This window comes from Nerophis ophidion, linkage group LG07 (genome assembly GCF_033978795.1).
Source record: "Nerophis ophidion isolate RoL-2023_Sa linkage group LG07, RoL_Noph_v1.0, whole genome shotgun sequence".
Lineage (NCBI taxonomy): Eukaryota > Metazoa > Chordata > Actinopteri > Syngnathiformes > Syngnathidae > Nerophis > Nerophis ophidion.
This window is the reverse complement of record NC_084617.1, coordinates 61203371-61229254: the sequence shown is the minus strand read 5'-3', so window position 1 is coordinate 61229254 and position 25884 is coordinate 61203371. Positions and strand designations below refer to the sequence as shown.

General features: G+C 40.2%; 1 protein-coding gene across 2 annotated transcripts; it reads right to left on the bottom strand.

Moving 5' to 3' along the window:
- Positions 1–25192, bottom strand: dpysl2a (dihydropyrimidinase like 2a). 2 transcript variants are annotated; one of them, XR_009807563.1, is made up of 15 exons: positions 24872–25192; positions 17360–17448; positions 15993–16177; positions 15653–15817; positions 14259–14320; positions 14046–14126; positions 13910–13978; positions 13689–13809; positions 13447–13603; positions 11891–12032; positions 11639–11809; positions 7196–7375; positions 6925–7108; positions 6700–6847; positions 1–3915 (listed from the first exon to the last, which is right to left on the bottom strand). XR_009807563.1 is itself a non-coding variant. In XM_061906764.1 (14 exons), exons 1-14 carry the CDS (start codon positions 24911–24913, stop codon positions 6756–6758), a joined length of 1740 nt encoding a protein of 579 aa, XP_061762748.1. In that variant the 5' UTR covers positions 24914–25192; the 3' UTR covers positions 3–6755. The 2 variants fall into 2 exon arrangements, 1 of the variants encoding a protein (XP_061762748.1); XM_061906764.1 differs by having other exon boundaries at positions 3–6847.
- Positions 25193–25884: the final 692 nt, after the last annotated feature.

The following is a 25884-nucleotide window of genomic DNA, read 5'->3' as shown; positions in this document are numbered from 1 at the left end:
ATATTTGCAAGCTGGGTAACGTTTGCTGTGGTCTGGAACAACATGGCACACAAACAACAATCAGAAATGCAGCCAATATTACATACAGATAATGTGTAACGAGACATGCAAATACAGATTAAATACACAGAGGACATAAGTAAAGGAAATTAAATGTGCTCAAATATACCTACAAACGAGGCATAATGATGCAATATGTACTTACAGCTAGCCTAAATAGCATGTTAGCATCGATTAGCTTGCAGTCATGGATTGACCAAATATGCCTGATAAGCACTGGAGCAAATCGATAAAATTAACAAAAGCTCACATTTACGTATTCACTCACACTATAAAACATTTGGTGGACAAAATTAGACAAAGCAGGAGTGGCATAAAAACCCGTCTTTCTGTAGCGGCATCGGAGAAATTTGTGCATGTAAACAAACTAAGATGAGTTCAAGGATCGCTGAATTTAGTAGGACAAAACTGTGCTCGCCAAATCCTCTCGTCAGAGAATTATGTATAACATAAACAGTGAGATTAATAACAATTAGAAAGGTTTTTGTCATGCTTTTCCTCCTACAGAAACCGTATTAAAACAAACAAAACAAAAAATTTCTCCACCTTTTTACATTTTCACACACCAGGGCGGCGGTCACTCACAGTATAAAACGTTTGGTGGACAAAATGAGACAAAGCAGGAGTGGCATAAAAACCCGTCTTTCTGTGGCAGCATCGGAGAAATTTGTACATGTAAACAACCTAAGATGAGTTCAAGGATCGCTGAAATTTGTAGGACAAAACTGTGCTCGCCAAATCCTCTCGTCAGAGAATCATGTATAAGATAAACAGCGAGATTATTAACAATTAGAAAGGTTTGTGTCATGCTTGTCCTCTTAAAGAAACCATATTAAAACAAAACAAAAATATTTTTTCTCCATCTTTTTACATTTTCACACACCAGGGCGGCGATCTTGAGCCGCGGGTTGCTGACCGCAGGGCACGAACTGAGATAGTGATAAGATACATAAATACAAAGTCATCATTTATAAGGTACTATCTATTAAGAAGTAGCTCTCCTCAATCCTGACCCCTAATTTTCAATTTATGAAAATACCGCTTAAAACATTTTGAATTTTTTTTTTTTAAAGTTGTAATTTAAAGTATTTCAATGATTAAGGTGAAACAGACGATTAATGACTTAGATTTACTGTGGGTTTAAATTTTTAAATAAAAGACTGTGCTCAAAAAATCATGTCCCTAGTTTTTCAACCTTTTTTGAGCCGAGGTACATTTTTTCATTGAAAAAATCCGGAGAAACACCACCAGCAGAAATCATTAAAAAATGAAATTTGAGTTGTCAGTAAAAAGTCGTCGTCACAATTGTTGGATATGACTTAAAACCATAACCAAGCATGCATCAGTATAGCTCTTGTCTCAAAGTAGGTGTACAGTCACCACTTGTCACATTACATTGTGACTTATTTTGAGTTTTTTGCTGTTTTCCTGTGTGTAGTGTTTTAGTTCTTGTCTGGCGCTCCTATTTTGGTGGCTTTTTCTCCTTTTTTCTTCCTGGAGCAGTTTCATGTCTTCCTTAAACGCTATTCCCCACATCTGCTTTGCGGAAGAAGATGGATGGATGCTTTGTTTTAGCGTTCAAGACTATTTAAATTGTTTTTATCCTTCTTTGTGGGGACATATTTGATTGTCATGTCATGTTCGAATGTACATTGTGGACGCCGTCTTTGCTCCACAGTAAGTCTTTGCTGTCGTCCAGCATTCTGTTTTTGTTTACTTTGTCGCCAGTTCGGTTTTAGTTTCGTTCTGCATAGCCTTCCCTAAGCTTCAAAGCCTTTTCTTAGGGGCATTTACCTTTTGTTTATTTTTGGTGTAAGTATTAGATACGACGACAAACCCTTGTCGTCTCACACAAAGTGTTCCGGACATCTACAAAGCAGTTAACTACCTACCGGCTGCCACCTACTGATATGGAATAGTATTACACGGTTACGCTGCCGAGCTCTAGCAGCACCGACACACAACAACGGCACATAATTTGCGGATTATATTTACTGGTTGGCAAACAATTATTTTAACCCAAATAGGTGAAATTACATTATCCCCCGCAGCACGACAAACTAATGCACCACGGCACAGTGGTTGAAAAATACTGTTTTACAGGCGTGGTTGATTCTAGCTTTAAGCCACACCCCTGCATTTTTGACCAGGAACTGACACATTGTATTTGTTCCCTTAATGCCTGCATGGTAGTTTAAAAAAAATGTGTTCCAAACTTTAAAAATCAATGTGAATCTTTACAAATTGTCACTACTGAACTTATAGCCTATTCTCTTCAATTGTGTAAACTTTTTTCATCATTTAAGCAAAATACAATGTTTTAATGAGAATACAGCACTTCAAAGATGTAATTGCATTATTTAGCTTTGGGCAGAATTAGCTAAAAAAATATATTTTATTGACGACAAAACACAGGTGTTTGTCATATTTCCAACAGCAAGCACGTTATGAGTTGATATTAAGCAATAAGATTGGGGCAATATGATACAAGTTTCCAAACAAAATACATTACCGAAACACTCGGTGTTTAGAAAAAAAGAAATTGTATTAAATTTTCAGTTAAAATATTAAACTGATTGATTAAATGTATGTTTAATTTCATAAATCACGAACTCTGAAATCAACCTGATCAGTGTTGTACGTTTTAGAAAGATTGCACATGACTTTTGAACAATTTTATAAATTGAATTAAGAAATTTGTTAAATCATTTTATAAGAATTTTATTGTGAAAAAGCCTAATAAATAAAGAACAACTTTTACACAAGGCAATTAAAATAGTATTGACATGTTAACATTATATTTTTATTCATAATCGAATGCTATGTTTTGGTAATGACATTTGGGGAGAGGAAAAAAACATTCCCAAATATTCTGAAAATACAAAATAAAAGTTGACTGCTTTTTTTCTAGGAATGTGTACTTCAGATATTGTACTACAATATATATAAGGACAAAGTTTTGGGAATGAAAATATTTCCAACCTCACCAATTGGGTAGAATCGTTTACTTTGCTCCAAACTGATCACTGGAATATTGACTTGTGAGTGCAAACTTCACAATAATTTATACAATGATTATAATTAAATGATTTGAATAGTTTTTTAAAATTTTGTTACGAAACGAAATACCCACTAAATTATTGTCAAACCACACAATAATTTTAATGATGGAGAAATTGAACATTAGGCTTATCCCTAATGGACATTTTTGGTTTTTGCATTCATTGCTGCAGATCAAGGGTATCAAACGTACCGGCCCGCGAACAGGTTTTATCCAGCCTTCGGGACGACTTTGCCAAATATGAAAATGAGCTGAAATTTTTGAATGAAAGAAACCTGTTTTAAATTTGTCCACTAGATGTCACAAGAGCAATTCTTTGTATCTTTGTAGATTATGCTACATATGTAAAAATAAAACAAAAAAACCCCACATGATTTTAGTGGACAAGTCGAGGAAAATGAGCAAACTACATAAATAAAATTCTGTAATTTCGTTTTTCGTATCATTTTTTTATCTTGATAGATTGAAAGTAAACAACACCAATCAGTTGACTGATGAACATTATCACATCATTTATTCAGAAAGTATAAATAACAACAACTAAAATGTAGAATACAACTAACCACAACATGTAAGTGTGAAAATAACATGATTTGTAAATTTTCAGAATGTGTTAGTTCTATTTTTAACAAAGAAAAAAATCTGAAGTTGTCTTTATTGTTCAGTTATTGTGTTGTGATCTTACCAGTTGGGAGTAGATTTTTCTCCATGTGGCCCCGATCTATAATGAGTTGGACACCCCTGCTGTAGATGAATGATGCCCCAAAGCTTTTTCTACCGCACACGTGCTCATACTATAAATGACAAAGAAAAGAGTGAATCCCAGGTTTTATTTGTACGATTTTACTCCGCAGAAATTAAAATGCTGACAGGATTATCGATTAGTGTCTGGTCAAACCCTGACATAAACTATAAAATATACATGACTGAGTATCACACTACAGTTGTGATCAAAATTATTCAACCCCCACACAATTTAGGTGTTTTAGCAAGTTGGACATTTATTCCGTATTTTCTTTATAGTCATATCAAATAAAGATGTGTCAAATAGACAAATGCAACTTAAATTGTAACACTGTATTTTACAAAATACCAAAAAATGACTTTTTTTTAAATATCTCATTGACAAAATTATTCAACCCCTTGAAGATCCTATCTCTTAAGAACAGAATTTGAATAGGGTCTTTTCAATCAGGTGTTGAAAACACCTGTAGATGTGATCAGAACCATAATGAGCAACAATTAAACTGATTGAAAAAGACTGAGACGCTCAGCTTCTTGTAGATGGTCAATGTTGTATTTGTAACATGGTGAAGTCCAGGGAGTGGTCAAAGAAGTCAAGAGAGGAGATAATTTCTCTTCATAAGAAAGGATATGGATATAAGAAAATAGCAAAGACATTACACATTCCAAGAGACACAGTTGGGAGCATAAATAATTCGCAAGTTTAAAGCTAAAGGCACAGTGGAAACACTACCTGGGCGTGGTAGAAAGAGGATGCTGTGTGCGTACAGTGGTGAAAAACCCCCGGGTAACAGCTGAGGAACTACAACGGGACATTGCAGAGGGGGGAACGCAGGTTTCGTCCCAGACAATAAGGCGCGCACTACGAGATGAAGGCCTCCATGCCAGAACGCCCAGGCGCACCCCACTTCTGACTACCAGGCACAAGAAAAATAGACTCCAGTAAGCCAAAAATCATCTGGCCAAACCCCAAAGGTTTTGGGAAACTGTTCTATGGAGTGATGAGACAAAAGTGGAACTCTTTGGGCCTATGAATCAACATTATGTCTGGAGGAGAAAAAATGAAGCTTACAAAGAGAAGAACACCTTGCCTACTGTTAAGCATGGTGGGGGGTCAATCATGCTCTGGGGCTGTTTCTCTGCCTCAGGTACCGGGAATCTCCAGCGCGTTCAAGGCATTATGAATCCTATTCCCTACCAGGATATATTAGCTGGAAATGTCATGAAGTCAGTGACGAAGCTGAGGCTTGGGAGACGTTGGACCTTCCAACAGGACAACGATCCCAAGGATACCTCCAAATCAACATCAGAGTGGTTGCAGAAGAAGGGCTGGAAGACTCTGGAGTGGCCTTCACAGTCGCCAGACCTAAATCCTATAGAAAAGCTGCGGTGGGACTTGAAGAAGGCAGTTGCAGCACGCAAGCCCAAGAATATGAATGAACTGGAGGCCTTTGCCCAAGAGGAATGGGCTAAAATACCTGTAGATCGTTGCAAGAAGCTTGTGTCTGGTTATGTATCACGTTTGAAGGTTGTAATTACTGCCAAAGGGTGTTCTACTAAGTACTAAAGATGCATGTAACTAGGGGGTTGAATCATTTTGTCAATGAGATATTAAGAAAAGTGTCCTTTTTTGGTATTTTGTAAAATACAGTGTTACAATTTAAGTTGCATTTGTCTATTTGACACATCTTTATTTGATATGACTATAAACAAAATACGGAATAAATGTCCAACTTGCTAAAACACCAAAATTGTGTGGGGGTTGAATAATTTTGATCACAACAGTAGGTGGGACAACAACAGCAACAACCAATATCCAAGAAAACCTCTCAAATGTAAACCACTTCACATGAATAGCCTGGAGGTGTACACTTAACTTGGCTCAGGTTCACACTAGTGACAATAAAAGGTAAGAAAAAGGAGCACTGGTTTTCTGGTACTTGGGTCACACAACACTAAACACAAAGAGCAGTGGGACACATCAGTACGCTGTGAGACATCTCCTATACATAGCAACGCATTGTCCATCAGGTCTTAAAGAGCCTTCATAGATACATTGTGCTATCAAGATCTCACGCAACACACAATATTTCGGGAGGACATATACCTTTAGCTCACATACACGTGTATCCATTGATTGTTGCAGGTGCAAAACAAATTGTGTCTCACAAAGCATACACAACTGCAGTTTGGATGCATGCACACAGTTAACATTGTCTGTCTCAACTAGCTTTGCTCATTTAGCACCAAATGCAAGGACGCCAACAGCCCGCCTCCTCTCGCAATTTGTAGCGTTTGTGTCTTTCACAATATACAGCGGCCTTATTCATATTACAAGTTTGACAAAAAGGACAAACACAGAAGAAATTAAAGGAAACTGGGGGTGCAGTTTCCAAATATAAGGTGAAGTTGAAGTTTAACCATAAAATACCCTTATTTCTTCTTTTTAGTGCAGTCACAGCATTAAGAAAAGACATCAAAAAGAAAGACATGATTAAGAAAATAGAAAGTGCAACTATAACACAACAGGAAGACCGAGGTGATAAGAATTAGACTCTTCTGCAGTGACAGTAAAATGACAATAAAAGAAAGGACTGACTTTTGGTTGAATAGCATTTGCTCGCACATTTCTCTGGTGGGGGGAAAAACTGCAGACTGCTGCTAAAATGTCCGAAGCTGTTACAAGTGAGTGCTTCAATGAATGATACATTTCAAAAGCTTAAAAGGTTTCATCATCTAGCTTGACTGGGCTTTCTTTACACCTCAGCAAAACGCTGTCTATAAATTCCTAATTAAATCAGATAAAATGAAATAGTGCCTTCCTTTTTATGTACCATGTGAGTGAAAATGGAAAAATGGAGTCAGGTGTGACGGGACTTCCAAAAACATCTTATCCAAGACTGGTGATGTTGGCTTTTCCTCCAGGGGGGGCCACAATGCGCTGGGTGTTGCGGCGGGGGATGTTGTCATCGATTTGCGCCCCTAATGATGACAACACGGGGATAACATTAGAAGTGTAAGAAGATGCTATCTTTGGCAGAAGTCGTGCTTCCACTCACCAGACAGACTGAAGCCAGACTGGTGGAGGTTGCGCATGGGCTGGTGAATAAATTGTTGCTGCTCCTGCTGCTTGGTAGGAGAAGTCTTCGCCAAAGTGACTGATGACAGAACCTTGGGAGTAATGGTCACCTCACACACCGGCCCATCGTACTGACCCCGGGGGACACCTCGTAACTCTGTCAGCTAAACACACCATTCAATGTAATATTACAAGAAATTAGATGGCGTGGTCACTACAGCTCGTTCTCAATGATTTCCATGTGGACGCACCCTGCTACGGGCCTTTATCTTCTTGTAGACGTGGTCCGCAAAGGCTTTACGGCTGATGTAGCGACCGCAGCCTTCCGTGGTGTGAAGGCTGCCTTCCTCCAGCACTACTTTACCTTGGCTGATGACCACCAGAGGACCTCCACGCACCTCAACGCCCTCAAAGATGTTGTACTCCACAGCCTGTCAGACGGAGACGCAAGTCAAATGCAGTGTTGACTGACAGAGTATGGTTTGATGGCACTATCTGAAGCAGACGGCGCTGTCAATTCACTGAAGATTCAGCAGAAAGATGCTTCAACAAGACGTGATGTTGTGTAACTGCATGTTTTCTGAGTACTGTGGTACAATAGCCTAAGAATGTTTTGAGATAGGAGCTTTCTGTTATTTTTCATGCTTTTAGTGGCAAGCAAAAATGTGAGTTAAAAGCATCAACATTATCACAGTGAACCCCATAAAGGGCGGTATCGCTCCATTAGTAGAGTGGCCGTGCCAGCAACTTGAGTGTTCCAGGTTCAATCCCCACTTCCGCTATCCTAGGCATTGCCGTTGTGTCCTTGGGCAAGACACTTTACCCACCTGCTCCCAGTGCCACCCACACTGGTTTAAATGTAACTTAGATATTGGGTTTAACTATGTAAAAGCGCTTTGAGCCACTAGAGAAAAGCGCTATATAAATATAATTCACTTCACTTCAATGTCCGACCATAACATCCGGTCTTACTTGCTAACATTAGTTTATAGCAAAAGATGGATATAACTTTGGGTTGTTGTTGATTTTTTAAAACCATTGGAAGGAAGAAAGTGAGTGTGAAGGATAGTACTGAGAAGTAAATTTTTTAAAAAAAGTTCAAAAACATGACAGAGAGTGTAGGTAGCTAAATTTTTGAAGCGGCTGGAGCCTATCACTGCTAGTCTGTACCATACGGAAGCAGGATGATAACTCTAGCCAATGACAATTGAAATAATATCTAATTGTTGAACATTTATTCATGGAAATATTGAGAATCAGCTTGAAAGAAGTACCGCAGAAGTCCGCTCCCCAAGGTAAATGTTGTACATTATTATTATATTATTTCATAAAACTCCCTTTCATTGTTAAAATTACATTCTATCATGTTTTACATACAATATTTCTAAAAGTTGTTTTCTTTTTTATAAGGAATTTTACATGTTAAATGTGTGCTGTTTAGGGGAGGCCAAGCACTAGAGATGCGCGGTTTGCAGTCTCATCCGCATAGTCCGCAGATAAACCGCAGGTCGGGCGGTTGACATGATAAAAAAATAGATTTTAATTAGATTTGGGCGGGTGGCGGTTGAACCATCCGGAAATATTGGATATGCATGGTTCTGTGATCGGTATCCTTTGCCATTCATAGTGCCATTTAAGAACTGTGTCATTAAGCGAAGACGACAATAAGAGACGCTATTATTTTCCTGAATGACTGCCGGTAGTCACCCAGATAATAAGTATTAGGGCGTGCAATGAAACCATTGGCTTTGTCGCCTACTACAACATTTACGATCTACTTGTCAATCCAGCATCATGTTGTGTGTGGCTTCCGCGGCAACACGCACACGAGTGCAAGGCATACTGGGTGACACAGAGTACACTAATGGTTGTGATATAAACAATTTTAACACTCTTAGTAATATGCGCCACGCTGTGAAACCACACCAATTCAGAACGACAAACACATTTCGGGAGAACATCCTCACAGTAATACAACATAAACGCAACACAACAAATACCCATAATCCTTTGTATTCATGACACACCTGACTATTTTATACACCCCGCTAGCAGCAAACCCCGCTACCCGGATGCGGATGATATAATTGCCTATCCGCGCATCTCTACCAAGCACCAAGTAAATAGATTTTAAATTCATCTAAATGGGAGAAGCTGATTTGATATACAGGTGTTTTGAGTTAAGAGCTTTCGTCAGAGAACCAATTAAGATCCTAAATTGAGGTATTGCTGTTCTGTATTGTATACGCCTTTAGTTGTTTTTTAATGTGTAAAACAGTATTTAGAATGTGTTTAATATCTGTGATAGGTTTGAGAGCAGAGGTTGGCAACATGAAAAATCAAAAGAGCCAACATGCCCCCTCCTTCACGAAAGAAAAGTAGTCTTGAGCCGCAAAACACAACATAGCTTATAAACTTTTAATATTGTTTTTTATTTGACAGGCTAATGAACCCTTCCATGCAAAATAAATGTTTTATTTTTATTTTTGGGGGATGTATTCATAATTAGCTGACCGTGGGGGTCACACTTAAAAGTTAACGTTTCTCTCTTTCAGATGCCTCTCGGTCCGTACACACAAACACGCACCGTCTCATTCAATTACCGGTCACAACTCATTCATGGCTTCACAGACTTCACAGTAAATTTCAAAACAGTTTTCATTTCATAAAAAAAAATAAAAAATCTGATTCGCTCATTATCCGCAGATTTTCGCCCAATTTGTGGGGGGTCTGAGAATGTAACCCCAAGCAAATACAGTAGCAGGGATCTACAGTGCACTCAGAAAAGTATTCACAGCGCTTCAGTCTTTCAACATTTTATTATGTTACAGCCTTATTCCAAAATGGAATAAATTCATTTCTGTCCTCAAAATTTTGCACACAATACCCCATATAGACAATGTGAAAATGTTTTATTTTTGTTTTGCACATTTATTAAAAAAAATAAGATAAAAACATTTATTCACAGCCTTTGCTCAATACTGTGTTGATGCATCTTTGGCAGCAGTTACAGCCTCAAATCTTTTTGGATACGATGCCACAAGCTTGTCACACCTATCCTATACACCAGGGGTCTCAAACTCAATTCACCTGGGTGTCACTGGATGCAGAGTCTAGGTGAGGCTGGGCCGCAAGAAAATAAAAATGTTGCAGCGTCCCGGAAGAGTTAGTGCTGCAAGGGGTTCTGGGTATTTGTTCTGTTGTGTTTATGTTGTGTTACGGTGCGGATGTTCTCCTGAAATGAGTTTGTCATTCTTGTTTGGTGTGGGTTCACAGTGTGAGGCATATTTGTAACAGTGATTAAATATTATACGGCCACCCTCAGTGTGACCTGTATGGTTGTTGACCAAGTATGACTTGCATTCACTTGTGTGTGTGAAAAGCCGTACATATTATCTGACTGGGCCGGCATGCAAAGGCAGTGCCTTTAAGGTTTATTGGCGCTCTGTACTTCTCCCTACGTCCGTGTACCACTCCGTACAGTGGCGTTTTAAAAAGTCATACCTTTTACTTTTTTAAACTGATACCGATAATTTCAGATATTACATTTTAAAGCATTTATCGGCCGATAATATCGGCAGTCCGATAGTATCGGACAGCTCTACAAATAACGGTTTGAATTGGTCCAGGTTATCGGGGACTGTGATTACTGACGGACAGGTGTCGCGGTGTGATTGCAGCCGTGCACATAAGAAAACCCTCGTCTCAATGGCAACATCTCTGTCGCTTCCACTCATTTGCCGCTTTTCCACTAACGCAGGGGTAGGCAACCCAGTACGTTGAAATAGCCATTTTGGAGCCAAATAACACAACGCTGTCAAGCGCCATTCATATAAAACTCGCGGGCTGCACTAACACTAGACTTTCATATTAAGGTGGGGGCCGCAAAATAACGTCTCGCGGGCCGCAATTGGCCAGCGGGCCACGTGTCTGAGACCCCTGCTATACACCATTCCTCTTTGCAGCACCTCTCAAGCGCCATCAGATTGGATGGTAATGTTGGTTTTCATCCAGGATGTCCCTGTACATTGCTGAATTCATTATAGTCTAGTCAGGGAGGTGACCAAGAACTCCATGGTCACTCAATCAGAGCTACAGCATTCCTGTGTGGAGAGGAGAGCCTTCCAGAATACAACCATCTCTCCAGCAATCCACCAATCAATAGCATCCGTACAGAGAAGCATGGTGGTGGCAGCATTATGCTGTGGGGATGTTTTTCAGCGGCAGGAACAGGGGGACTAGTCAGGATTGAGGGAAAGATGAATATAGCAAAGCACGACATCTTCGATGAAAACCAACGCTTCTCATCCTACCCGATAGAGCTTGAGAGATGCTGCAAAGAAGAACGGGCAAAACTGCCCAAAGATACTGTAGGTGTGCCAACATATGCAAAAAGACTTGAGGCTGTAATTGCTATCAAAGGTGCATCAACAAAAGTAAATTAAAAAACCTTTTCACATTGTCATTAAGGGGTATTGTGTGTCAAATTTTGAAGACAGAAATTAATTTATTCCATTTTGAAATAAGGCTCTAACATGACAAAATGTCGTAAAAGTGAAGTGTTGTGAATACTTTCCGGATGCACTGTACCATATGTTCTATTTGTTAAACATTCCACAAAAACATTTTTTTGACTCAACTATAAATACAAATATTCCATATAAGTTCTGACATAGTAGAATTTGATAGCCCACCAGATTGTGGTTCTTGGCTGAGATGATCTTAGTGACATCTGGGTCCCACAAAACGAGATCAGCATCAGAGCCCACAGCGATGCGGCCCTTGCGAGGAAAGAGGTTGAAGATCTTGGCCGCATTTGTGCTGGTCACTGCCACAAACTGATTCTCATCCATCTTTCCAGTCACCTGGTCGGGATGAGGCGACACGTAATGTGAGCGAGCACTATGACATTAGCTGTGTTGAACAGAGTTTCTGATCTTCCTCACCACACATTTGTCCCAGACTAGGGACATCCTCTCCTCGGTACCATTAGTGCCCTCTGGGATTAGGGTGAAGTTATCTTTGCCGACCGCACGCTGAGATGTCAGAAAAGTACAGTGAGCGCTGCCGGTCACCTGAAGGTCCCCACTGAATAGGACGGAACAAAAAGACAGGGTTCTTACACCTTTTCCATCAATTATTTTCCATGTCTTCTCCAAAAGCCTTTTAAGGAATTCCCATGCCCAAATTAAATTGTTTTATCTCAATGGGACCACTGAAAATGTATTATCCTAACACATGTTTCAGTTCCAACATATTCAGGCTTTACTTTTGCTCATTTCCTCAGCTTTATGGAGTTGGTGGACAAATGTTGGCTTAGGCTTTGGTCAAACAGTAAGACAGTAAAAGCCTTTTAAAGTGCAGAGCAAACCCAAAAGCACAGCCATGGGCACACTCTGTCTCACCACAGATACATTTTGCTGCAATCTGGCTGTGTGAGAACATGGCGGCGAAAAGACGTCTCGTGTCCTCGGATGACTTGAATGAGTATTTTAACATTTAGGTGCCCACAGCATGTCGGCTTAATTTTTTGCAGAATTTTCCAAAGTTGTCTGCTTTGTTGCTGCGTAAACTGTGATAATGACTGTCCTTGCAGCATCAGGGTTCATAAACTCACATGTGGGGTATTGTAGTGACAGGTTCGTGCTTTTTCTCCTTCAGGTGGCTGACAAGCGGCGATTTTCAAAAGGTCAAATGTTTTACAGCACAGTTTGCATTTAGCACATCTTGGGTCAATGTCTTTGGCCAGCCACAATTTGTATATATACTTAACGTATTATTAAAGTTGCGCTTCGCTGGCATTTTTTTTTAGCATCGTCACTTCGCTAACATAGACAAGCGAGGAGGCGTGCCTGCAGTATGTAGGTGCTTGCTTTTATTTCTTTCTTTTTCTTATAAATTGTAGTTTAATGTTGCCAATCAACCTATCCCCAGGTGCATGTCTTTGGAGGTGGGAGGAAGCTGGAGTACCCGGAGGGAACCCACGCAGCCACGGGGAGAACATGCAAACTCTGGGATTGAACTCAAGACTACTCTGGACCTTCGTATTCTGGTTTATTCTGGCTTTTTTAACCATGTGTAGTTGTGTGTTTTATGAAATTGCATTGTCCCCTTTGAAATAAACTAATCAAAACTAATCTTGCACGCCGCATGCTCTCACAGACTCCACTGAGCACATTTTTCATACCACCAAGCTCTGGGTCAAAAGCACACATTTTTATGCACATCTCAATTACTTGCAGATTTTTGCATTTTGCAAATGGCCAAAGAAGGGCCAATGGTGGGAATTTATTGTACTGTTGTTGCTTGGTGCAGTTGTTTTGGGTCAACAACACATTTTTTTAAATACAGCGCTTTTCAGTATCTGTGATTATCTTTCTGCCTGTGCTTCAGGAAAGTTTCTCTTTCTACCCATTCCATGACCCTTTTAGTCAGAAAAAAGTAGTACACATGGAGCAGTAAAATATTTAAAAAGGAATGTGTTATATTTAATATCACCAACCATGACAAAAGAGAGCTGAGGTAATCAGGGGTAGTGGGATCAGGACTCAGTGGTGGAGAGGTGACAAAGGCCGCAGCCTTGGCCCAGTTCTTGCTCCAGTAATGGGTTCCGTCTGTGCCTAAGCTGGCCGAGATGGGCTCTCCAAAAACCACAGAACCTACAAGAATGGATAGGACGCGCCATTGTAAAACATAAGCATAGAGCATGCTGGCACAGAAATATTCCAACATTTGATAACATACCCTTTTTCCTGGCCATAGCGATGACATCAGCAGCACTCTTGCTCATCACTTTGGTGATGTAGACAGGACAATTTGTCTGATTGGCTATGGTGATGGAGCGATTGACTGCTTCTGCTTCCACCTGTCAAACACACACAAACACACATAAAGAAGAGTGTTTCTCTTTCCGACAGCCAAGATCTCCTGTCCTCTGATGTGTGATATATTTCAAACCATATCACCTCTTCTGGGCGGCTCAGTACATGACCCTCAGGTCCAGTGATACCCAGCTCCAGAATACGTCTCTGCTCCTATTCAATCCACACAACAGCATCATGTTTCGAATCACAGAAAACTTGACAGGCTGTTTTTGTGTACCTCAGCAATTATGTCTCCATTCTCAGCATGCACTTGAGCGATGGCACCAAGGTCTCTGATGGCGCTCAACACCTCGTAAATCTAAAATATCACAAGAAGGCCTCATGAGCTCATAAGCATAAGTAAGACACATATGAACACAGACATGCATTGTGACAGCTATTTCAGAGATGTCAGAAGACCCCGCTACTATCATCCAGGTGCTGAGCGTACCTGAGAGTCAGAAAGTTGGAAAACATCCTTATAGGCCAAATAGACCAGGAAAGAGTTGACACCTAAAGATAGAAAACTTATGAGATCCAGAGGTGGGGGGGAAAAAGAGAACAAAAGAGGGAAAACCCAGAGCAAAGGAGGAAGAGTAAAATCCAAAATAATAATAATAACAAAGGAGGCATGTGAGAAAGGGCGAAAATGGGTCAAACTGTGACATTTAATGACACAGATTCCCAACGAGGAATGCAATGATTATAGAGTTTGACAGTACAATTATAGGTTGAGTAATAATAACGGTTTTACGATTATCACGATAATTATGCATTGATTCATTTCTCAACAAAATTGCATAAAATCACAAAGACCAGAGATTTTGATGAGTTATTTATCATAGTTTGTTAAATTAAGGCAAGTGTATTTATAGAGCACAATTCATATACAAAGCAATAAAAATTTTCAAATACAAGATGGCAAAAAAAAAAATCTTAAAAATAATCACAATTCAAATTAAAATGTGAGCGCAGATAAAATACTTTTAGTTGTCATATGCACAATTAAATACGTGTTTTTATGATTTGAAACAGTTAATCAAATAACAACATTACAATAACCGTACAAAATAATACATAATACATAAACATAAAGTATGAATAAATTCATTCATAATTGTATTATCGATATGAGAATATGATTAACTTTACTGATCCCCCAGCGGAAATTTACTCAAGTGCTACTGTCAGTAACTGTCATTCATGCCTGCGAATTCATTTATAACAATCTATACTATGCTGTGTTAATGATATCTGGAATGCACATAAATAAATCCCATGATATATTGCGGTTATTCTACAAGCTCATGAAATTATGGTGATACCACAAATTCAGCCCCATAATGGACGTATTAGACCCTTTAGCTGCAACTTTTGTTTGGCAGGTTTGGTTAGTAGGTGAGCCATTATTTTCATTGATTCCTTGGTAATTTTTTAAGTACCCACAATGTTCCCACACTGTCAACTCCAACTCTTTTTTGGGTCGGAAAAGTTTTCTGGTTTGCCCTGTTGCCATTTTGAAGTTAATGTAGCATACTAGCCTGTCTCTCTATAGGTGAGTGTAAGCGTGTGGACCTCCGGCGTAACTTTGTTTTTGTTCCATGCAGGTTGTGCCAAAATTAACGTACCAGCATGATATTTGTTTATAGTGAGAAAGGACTCAAACATACGCTGTAGTGGAACCCTTGCGATTAAACAATTGTGACGTTTTTAAATCACGTTTAGTACTAAAACCGGTTAATCATTGCATCCCTAGTCCCAAAAGACGTTATTTGGCAAAACTGTTCCACTATTTTAGATATCTCAAATGCAAAGCTGAGGTTCAATTGCAGCCTGCATACATACCATGCTCCTTGACCAAGGTCTCCATCTCCTCCTGAGTGCCTTTGTTCCAGTCAGTGAGGTCCACGTGGAGAGAATAGTCACAGCAGGATTTGCTGTCGGCCCATTCCCTCCATTGCTTGAAAGCTGCGACCAAGCTTACGCCAGGCTCTGGCACCACGTGGTCGACTAGAAAACGCCAAAAAACAGACACAATTTATTTTGTGGCAGCAAGCCTCGTAATAAGATCAAACGCCTGATGACATGCACACATGAAATGCTATAATCTCTGCAACAGGATTAGTGTGCTTTAGCTGAAAACACACACACACGCACACACACAACTGTCTGATGGACAACATACTAATCATGGTGGTGCCGCCCGCCAGAGCAGCCCTAGTGCCCTGGTAGAAGTCATCTGCCGCCACCATGCCTCGATCGGGCATCTGGAATCGGGTGTGCACGTCAATGCCTCCAGGCATCACCATTCTTCCCTGAGCTTCTATGATCTTAACTCCACCGGGAACAATTAGGTTGTCGCCGATTTGCCTGGAAGTGAGAGAGAGAGAGAGGTCAGGAACCTAAATGTAAGAGAGGCAAAAATGTAAACGATATCACAGTGTAAAAATGGGCAATATGGTGTAAAATATTTATTGCAATATATGTTGCAGCCTCCTTTGCTACTAATATATATGCTGAATTTTCCCCCAGGGATCAATAAAGTACTTTGTATTATTTTATATATCACAATAATTTTTTGGAATGTCAATGACAGAAGAACCACTCAAAATGGTTTACAAAAGCTCTAAATTTGGCTCCTGACGTATTCGGTAAATGATTGCGTAATTTCTTGTTGTATTACTTTATCAAAACCATTATTAACTTACTTGCTAATTTACTCTTAAATGTGGTTACTTTCTGTTGTAACATATTTCTATATACACTTTTATTAAAATGTAATAAGCACTTATTCCTCTGTTTGTATACTTTACATTAGTTTAGGGTGATGCCACACATTTGGGTATAATGTAGTTACAGAGTTACAGTATTGGTCACATTAATGCTGATAATGATAAATGTGAAGATCACTGAATGATTACATTCTTGATCACAACTATAATTACACAAACACACACTAAAATGTATGTTGATTATTTCAAGTATTTCCTACTATTGGCTCAAATTTTAATGTTTTTTTGCTCTTAAAGTCCTCCTGTGTCTAGGGACTAATTTCCTGAGTTTGTAAACAATAACAAAAAATGTTGTGATAATAAATAAATATCCCTGTAATCACTGTAGTATTGACGATTTATTGATACTTAGTATCGTTACTGTCAATATTTGTATCAATACGTCCACTTCGGTTTACCATCAAGCTCTTATATAATTTATATAGTGTAGCAATATTAGCTATTCCTCGTCCTCCAGTGATAATCACACTTGTAAGAAACAGTTTGTTTGCAACCATGGAGAAAAGGATTACTGACTTAGCGACTTTGCATTGTCGAGGTATGCTAGCTTGGAAACGAGGATGCTACATTGCGTCGAGGACACAAACGGACTCTACTGTCAAATTTGAGAAACACAGTTGTGTCATAACATGTACTATCACAATAGTACTAAAAGCTCTATCTTTGGCCAAATGTATATTACTGATATATAGTCTATACCACGCAACCTTATCTTATTGCAGATGGTAAAATACTCTCCAGACAAACAGATTTTACTTACTTGATGACTCCATCCTCCATGTAGATATCAGCCATGAAGGACTGATCATCATTCACTATCTTTGCCCCTTTGATAAGGAGACGATCACTCTGTAAGACAGACAATTTTATACATTTTCATCAGGTCATAGGTTAAGTTTTAATCTTTAATTGATTTTAGAAAACTCAACTGTAATCGCTACAATACTAATTGGATTACCAAAAAAGAAAGAAAGTTCAAAATTCCAATCCCTATTTGTGCCACCACTGGCTCTCTATTAATAAAAAAGAAGAATGTCAACTGGTGCCCTACTTTTAATTCTCCACACTGTCAAAAGGACACGAAGGAGACCTATTGAAGACAAAAAGTAATTTGCAGCATTAAATGTCACATAAATCATTGTGGCTGTGAATGTAGAGCATTGATTGTATATTCTATTCATGATTCCCACATACAGTCAAATACTAAATTGCGTTTCATATAGTTCACCCAAATAGATTGCCTGCTATGTAATTCTAATAGTATTTTAACATCATCTTTCCTGCAGCTGGTCTGTGTTTTTAACAAATAGTTGTTGTTTGACTGCAACAATGACCATTAAAAAGCTAATGTCTCTGTAAATCAAAATACGGACAAATGGGAGCACTTCATTGAAACCACAAAGGGCCCCAGTGTGTTACAGCTACACCATTCACACTGCTCACAGAGTTATGGCTATGTACTGTAGAACACCATGAAACTTTACTCCCATGGTTTCAGGCAGTGCTACTCAAATGGGGCACGGGGGCCAAATCCAGCTCGGGAATGATACCATACCGGCAAAAGTTGTTGGACAAACATTTTTCCAGCAAATTCCCAAAATCACTAGAGTGCGTTTGTTGTCCAGAGAAACTTGGAAGACTATAAACAAATTGGCAGATCCTTGCATTGACATTTTAACCTTGCTCGGCAAACAGAACACTGGAGTCCAAATGTGTGATTTTAAATTCACATAACTTAGTCGCTCCTCAAGGCACCCCTTTAAGTCCTCTCCTTTTTTGCAGTTACAATTATTTGTTATGTGATTTATGTAACTAAGATGTTGCTGTACCTAGTTTTCTTCAGATGCAGTCAGTAGTCACTTGTTTAACTTAGTTTGTTATACTGGTAGTGTTCCTCAAGGTTCCATTTTAGGTCCTCTTTTTTTTTTTTAATCATTTGGGCTATTTTGGCTTTTGGTTTAGGCGCCTTTGGGACTGCACGACTCGGGGTGGCACTTTTCTGACTTCTGCTGTGCTTTGTTGGTGCTTATTTTGTAGACATTTGGATCAGCCTGGGGAGACTCTTTTGGCCATGGCTCATTTGTTTGGACCGAAGACTAGCTGCTGGCTGTCTCCCACACCGGAGTCTGCATGGAGAGACCGGAGGTACAAGTGGAGATGCAGAGGAGGAAGAAACAGGGCTGCAGATGTGCACAGAGGTGGACGAACTTCATTGATGAGCGTGTATCGGACACATGGGTCTCCCTGGACGGATTGTCGCTAATCTGCGTGGACTGGACATTGGCCGGGGGCTGGTGGGCAGCCTAGAACGGAGTCGGCTCTCTTGGTCACTTTGTTGGGTCTGTTCTTGTCTGTAGACGTGCTGCCTTCACCCCAGCCGGAGATGGCGTGGATTTACGCAGAGGCCACCGTGGTATATATCACTATTGACATGGTGTTTTTGTTTTATTGTTCGTTTATACATGGCACAATCGTATGTGCGCAATATGCATTCTTTCTCTTTTGTTTGTTTGTTGCGTTTTATGTTTGTTGCTGTAGGTAGAAATGGCGCCGCTGCTCCCTCTTGTGTTCACCCTATTTTATGTAGACTTTTGGAACCTGCACTGAAAACACATAATTTCCCCACTGTGGACCCCCAAGTTCAGTTTAAAACATTTGTGAGAGAGTAACATCCTTGCCGCAGAGTGCTGTCATGTCATGCTGTCTTTGACTAGATTTTCTGCATAAGGTCCTTAGAAAACAGCAGAGCACACCTGTAACTCTGACCAAATAAATACTGGTAGACTAAATAAGATGTTTACTGTATAGGACGCTGGTTCTCAGAAATATACCGGTAAACTAATAGTGAAAGGAGAAATCTGGCCCTGCGGTCATTAGCTTTCCGAAAATGCGGCGCCCAAAATAATTTAGTTGGTTTAGGGATTTGTGTAAACCTCTGCAGGGTAAATACTACTGCACAGCCCAGAACCCAAACCAGGGTTTGTTATACAGATTCCTCGCCCGAGTGCAGCAAGGATAGGCTCCAGAACCCCATGACCCCGAAAGGGACAAGCGGGAGAAAATGAATGGATTGATGGGTTCTACAGACTGATACTACTTTAATAAGTATTTTCGTCTACCAGTGAAGTCTGCAGTATAGAAAATACCGTACGATACAGTGATGTGTGAGCAAGGGAAGGATACAAAATGGCAAGTGTGCCTGTGTGTGAGAGGACAGCTACTTGTTGTGAATAGTGTAGGCACAGTGCACATCTGTGTCTCTGCATAAAGCATGCATTACAATAAACTATATGGGCAGCACGGTGGAACAGGGGGTAGTGTATGTGCCTCACAATACAAAGGTCGTGAGTTCAATCCCAGGCTCCGGATCTTTCTGTGTGGAGTTTGCATGTTCTCCCCATGACTGCGTGGGTTCCCTCCGGGTACTTCAGCTTCCTCCCGTCTCCAAAGACATGCACCCGAGGATAGGTTGACTGGCAACACTGAATTGGCCCTTGTGTGTGAATGTGTGTGTGAATGTTGTCTGTCTATCTGTGTTGACCCTGCGATGAGATGGCGACTTGTCCAGGGTGTACCGCCCGAATGCAGCTGAGATAGGCTCCAGCAACCCCTCCGCGACCCCAAAAAGGGACAAGCAGTAGAAAATGGATGGCAGAATGGACAATACACTATTGCACGTGTAACCGGTGGTCTTTTCCTCTGCGTTGTGTGGATTTTATGGAACACATCATGGGTTTCTCAGCTGCACTTTCAGTTTAACTCGGTTGAGAGTTGCAGGATCGATTCCCGCTTCCGCCATCCTAGTCACTGCTGTTGTGTCCTTGTGAAAGACACTTTATCCACCTGCTTCCAGTGCCACCCACACTGGTTTGAATGTAACTTAGATATTGGGTTTCACTATGTAAAGCGCTTTGAGTCACTAGAGAAAAAGCGCTATATAAATATAATTCACTTCACTTCACCTTACTGATAATACACGGAACACAATTGTCGTGAATAACTTGTTTCCATTGTCGAGCCCCTCTCCCGTTATCGTAGACAAAAGGGCGGAGTTACGTACAACAGTGAAATAAAAACATACCTGATAATACACAGAATAAAATTGTCGTGAATAATTTTTTTCCATCGTCGAGCCCCTACACAAATATAATAATGAACAAGAAAGTGAACTTAAGTGCTTGACAAGACAATACATTTTCTGTCGTCGCATGGACGCCTACCTCTACCGTTATCGTAGACAAAAGGGAAGTTGGAAGGGGTGTCCAACGCGTATAAAACGACAGGTGTCACAGTAATTATTGCAGTAGGAGAGACAACGAGACAATGGTTCCACATTGACCAAATATCAACCAATATTCAGGTATTTACATGTAACTTACATCCATCCATCCATTTTCTACCGCTTATTCCCTTTGGGGTTGTGGGGGGCGCTGGTGCCTAGCTCAGGTACAATCGGGCGAAAGGCGGGGTACACCCTGGACAAGTCGCCACCTCATCGCAGGGCCAACACAGATAGACAGACAACACTCACATGCACACACTAGGGCCAATTTTTAGTGTTGCCAATCAACTTATCCCCAGGTGCATGTCTTTGGAAGTGGGAGGAAACCGATTTTGTGTAATTATAACAATAATACAGGCATCTGGTCAGGATGTTTAGGGCATGTCCAACTGGTAGGAGGCCATGGGGAAGACCCAGGACAAGTTGGGAAGACTATGTCTCCTGGCTGGCCTGGGAACGCCTCGGGATCCCCCGGGAAGAGCTAGACGAAGTGGCTGGGGAGAGGGAAGTCTGGGCTTCCCTGCTTAGGCTGCTGCCCCCGCCACCCGACCTCGGATAAGCGGAATAAGATGGATGGATGTAGGGCTGAGCCTTATATCGATACAGCCGATATATCGCGGGTTTGTCTCTGTGCGATATAGAAAATGACTATATCGTAATATTCTAGTATACGTTCTCACGCAGTTGCTTTTCGCTGCGGGCGTACACTTCAGGCTCTTCTCACTCTTTCCTGTCTTTCCTTCTCCACAGACAAGCAGGCGCACATTCTTACATACGTCACATACTGTCACGTCATACGTCACATACGTGTCCGCCCTCGCAGAGCAGAGAGGTAGCATACTGGGCTACGTTAGCTGCTAATGTAGCCGTACGAGAGAAAGAAGGTGCGGATCTGGTAACAAATGAAGGAAGACTTAATTCCCATTAAAAACAGCAGGGTTTCCATCGTCTGGCGGTGGTTCGGCTTCAAGTGGGAATATGTCTAACAGACAACCGTAATTTGTCAAGTGTGGGGGGAAAAAGCGTTGCTATAAAAAGTAGAATTACTGCTAATATGTAGCATCATTTGAAATGAAGAGAATTTCATAACCTTAGTAACCTACCACACAGTGAAGGATGAATACTATTTGATTTCCTATTATGCAGATCATTTTTATTTGACACTTAAAATGTCTCTGACAATCTTGCACTTTATGTCTTGGAAATGACTTGAATGTTGGTGCCATTGCTTAATAACTTTACTAAATACACTTTTGGTCAATTGACTTAGTTGTAATTTCCCTCTCTGCATGAAAGTTTAAAAGTAGCACATATGAATGCAGTATGAAGAAGAATGTTTTAATGCAGACACATAGAATCATCAGACTGCTGTGATTATATGCATCAAGTGTAAATTCAAGGCCAAGGCAAAATATCGTAATATATATCGTTTATCGCGATATGGCCTAAAAATATCGCAATATTAAAAAAAGGCAATATCGCCCAGCCCTAGTTGGAAGGCGTGTCCAACGCGTTTAAAACGACAGGTGTCACAGTAATTATTGCAGTAGGAGAGACAACGAGACAATGGTTCCACATTGACAAACAGCAAACAATATTCAGGTATTTACATGTAACTTACATCCATCCATCCATTTCCTACCGCTTATTCCCTTTGCGGTCGCGGGGGGCGCTGGTGCCTAGCTCAGCTACAATCGGGCGGAAGGCGGGGTACACCCTGGACAAGTTGCCACCTCATCGCAGGGCCAACAAGGATTAGGGTTGTCCCAATCCGATATTTGGATCGGATCGCCCGCCGATATTTGCCAAAAAATGCGTATCGGCAAGGCATGGGAAAATTTCCAACGCACAGATTTAAATAATACATTGCACTTTTCTGCTGCTCCCTAATTTAGGTTCCGCATTTTCCAGCCTACCTTAAACACATCCACAGGTCTGTGTCCTAACCATTAAGACGGTCATGTGAATTAAAAGTTACGGTAAAAATGTCAGCTGTGTGGGATTATTTTACCCTACAAAACTAAAAAGATGAAGAGGTGGAGTGAAAAACATGCCACAATAAAGTGAAGCGTGGTGGTAAAGTTGTAAGACATTTTAATGACTCTTGAGAGTGAGAGGCTTTTTAGCACAGCCTCACTCATCATTGATGAACACAGGAGCAGGCTGACACCTGAGCATCTTGAAGTGCTCGTCTTTGTTGGAAAGAATCTCCCCATTATGCTCGGACTTCAATTGTTTGCCCCCCTCCCTGACTGGGGCAAACAATTGAAGGGAGTGTGTAGATAGTTTTTTTTTTTTTTAAGTTTACACTTGTTCAAGAGCAAGTATTGATACTGAGTTATAGACATTTTATCCCACTCAGGTTGTGTCTGTGTTTTGCTTTTTTTTTTAATAATGTTTAAAGCATTTATATTGTTCACTTTTTTACGATGCCATTTCGGTTTGTCATGTATAATTTTGTCTATTTTGTGTTAATCCTTGAATAAACAGGTCAGTTTCTTGTTACCAACCATTGTGTATTATTCATCCAGTTTAGGGTGATGCCACAAATTGGGGTATAATATAGTTACAGTTATAGTTGGTGCCTATCTCAGCTACAATCAAACGTACCTAATTCAGCTAGCTAGGTGTCATCAAGAGTACTAAAACCCTTTTCAACATGAATCTGACAACTAAATAGGCTAAATAACTTCCAGCTTTAATACATGCTCGGATAGGCCAGTATCGGTATCGGATCGGAAGTGGAAAAACAACATCGGTATCGGATCGAATGTTGTATAATACATTTGCAGGCAAGGACTTTTTAATTCCCAGTAAGTGACATGACTTAATTGTGCGGCTATGATCTTCCTCACTTCGCCATACATTTTTGGCAGCATTTCTTCTAGCAACTCGAGAACAGTTTTGACTTGGCCTTATATGGTAAACAACTCAAATGAATGTTTTATCCAGACGCATACATTCATCCAAATTTGGCCAAGTAGACACATTGTGGGTTTCCTGGACGTCGTCTACATCGCTAAAAGAAACATCTAAGGAAGAGAATCCTTCTGCCATCTTCCACTAGTTTTTTTAATATATAAATCGCCCGCTTGAATATTCCCTCTTCTCTTCTCTGTCGTTGTCATTGGTTCAATGACCCGCCCTATCTTGCCACTAATTGGCTTAATCTCAACCATCCATCCATTCATTTATTATCGCTTATTCCCTTTAGGGTTGCGGGGGGCGCTTGTGCCTATCTCAGCTACAATCGGGGGAAAGGCGGTGTACACCCTGGACAAGTCGCTAGCTCATATAGACAGATAACATTCACACACTAGGGCCAATTTAGTGTTGCCAATCAACCTATCCCCAGGTGCATGTCTTTGGAAGTGGGAGGAAGCCAATTCTGTGTAATTACAACAATAATACAACATTATAAAATACTTTATTTACAAGATGTAATTGACCCAGTTACACACGTACAGTATCACCATCGTTTGCTGTGGATATACTTTTATCCGACCAGAACTGCTGCATGTTTAGCGATTTGGGATGGCTGTTGTCAAATGACCTACTTTACAGGGGAGATTTTATTTCTTTCGACATCCCTGCAGCACGCCTTTAATACTGGCAGCGGTTGTAAAATCGGATCCATAAAAGTATTGATGCAAATTATATCATCATTTAAATTTTAACCCTCATATTAAAAATACTGCTGCCTTCATTCTTTCTGTGGATACTCATACTAGAGTTATAGGTGGCAGTTTTTACCTTCTGTTATGAAAAACACACTGATGAGCACTTGTGAAAGAAAAAAAAAGAACAATAATGCGTGTTGCATAATATTATATGGAGATATTTTATAGAGATGTGCAAGAGTGGAAAAAGTATACATGAAGGTGGATATGCGGTAGCTAGGCGATCACTGGCTAACAGGGAGAGAGCAAACACACACAAGCAAGTAGTGAGGTTTTAAAGAATGAGGTCAAATGACAAAAAAATACTCACAGTGATTCGAGGAATGTTCTTTTTTCCCTGGTACCCCGACATCGTGTGTGTGTTTGTCCCTCCGACGGCGCCCTGCCTCTCGGCTACAGCTAGCTAGCAAGAGCGTAGAAAGGATGAGTGGATGCTCACTGGTCAGTCGACGCCCAGGGGCAATTTACACCTGCCTGACAATGTATGTCGATGGCAAACGAGGTCTACGCGGTGCTGCCAGGCGCCCTAATTTTAAATGGGTGTCACTGTATCAGAGTATCTGTCAATTCCTTTAGTTTATTGAAGGAGCAGGTCCCAGAAGACAAGCGTTAGGAATAAAAAAGGGCTCAGACGCACAGCGCATGCGCAATACCCCACCCTCTACACCAGGGGTGTCCAAACTTTTTCCACTGACGGCCGCGCACTGAGAAATCAGAGCAAGCGGGGGCCATTTTCATAATTTTTTATTTTAAAAACCAATACAATATATGTATAAAAAATATACATTAAGGCCTCCACTCAGTTATGATCCCGGGGACCCCAAAGGGGTTTTGGTAAAAAAAAAATATTAAAAATGTGTCATTATTCAGTGTTATAATTTTTATTATTATGCAAGTTTTAAATCTCTAGATCAGGGGTCACCAACCTTTTTGAAACCAAGAGCTACTTCTTGGGTACTGATTAGTGTGAAGGGCTACCAGTTTGATACACACTTAAATAAATTGCCAGAAATAGCCAATTTGCTCAATTTACCTTTAACTCTATGTTATTATTACTAATTAATGATATTTGTCTTTGTGGAAACACTGATCATCTTAATGATTTCTCACAATAAATATATATTTTTGATGACACGTTTTAAATAGGTTAAAATAGGCTACTAGTTTGATACACACTTAAATAAATTGCCAGAAATAGCCAATTTGCTCAATTAACCTTTAACTCTATGTTATTATTACTAATTAATTATATTTATCTTTGTGGAAACACTAATCATCCCAATGATTTCTCACAATAAATATATATTTTTGATGACATGTTTT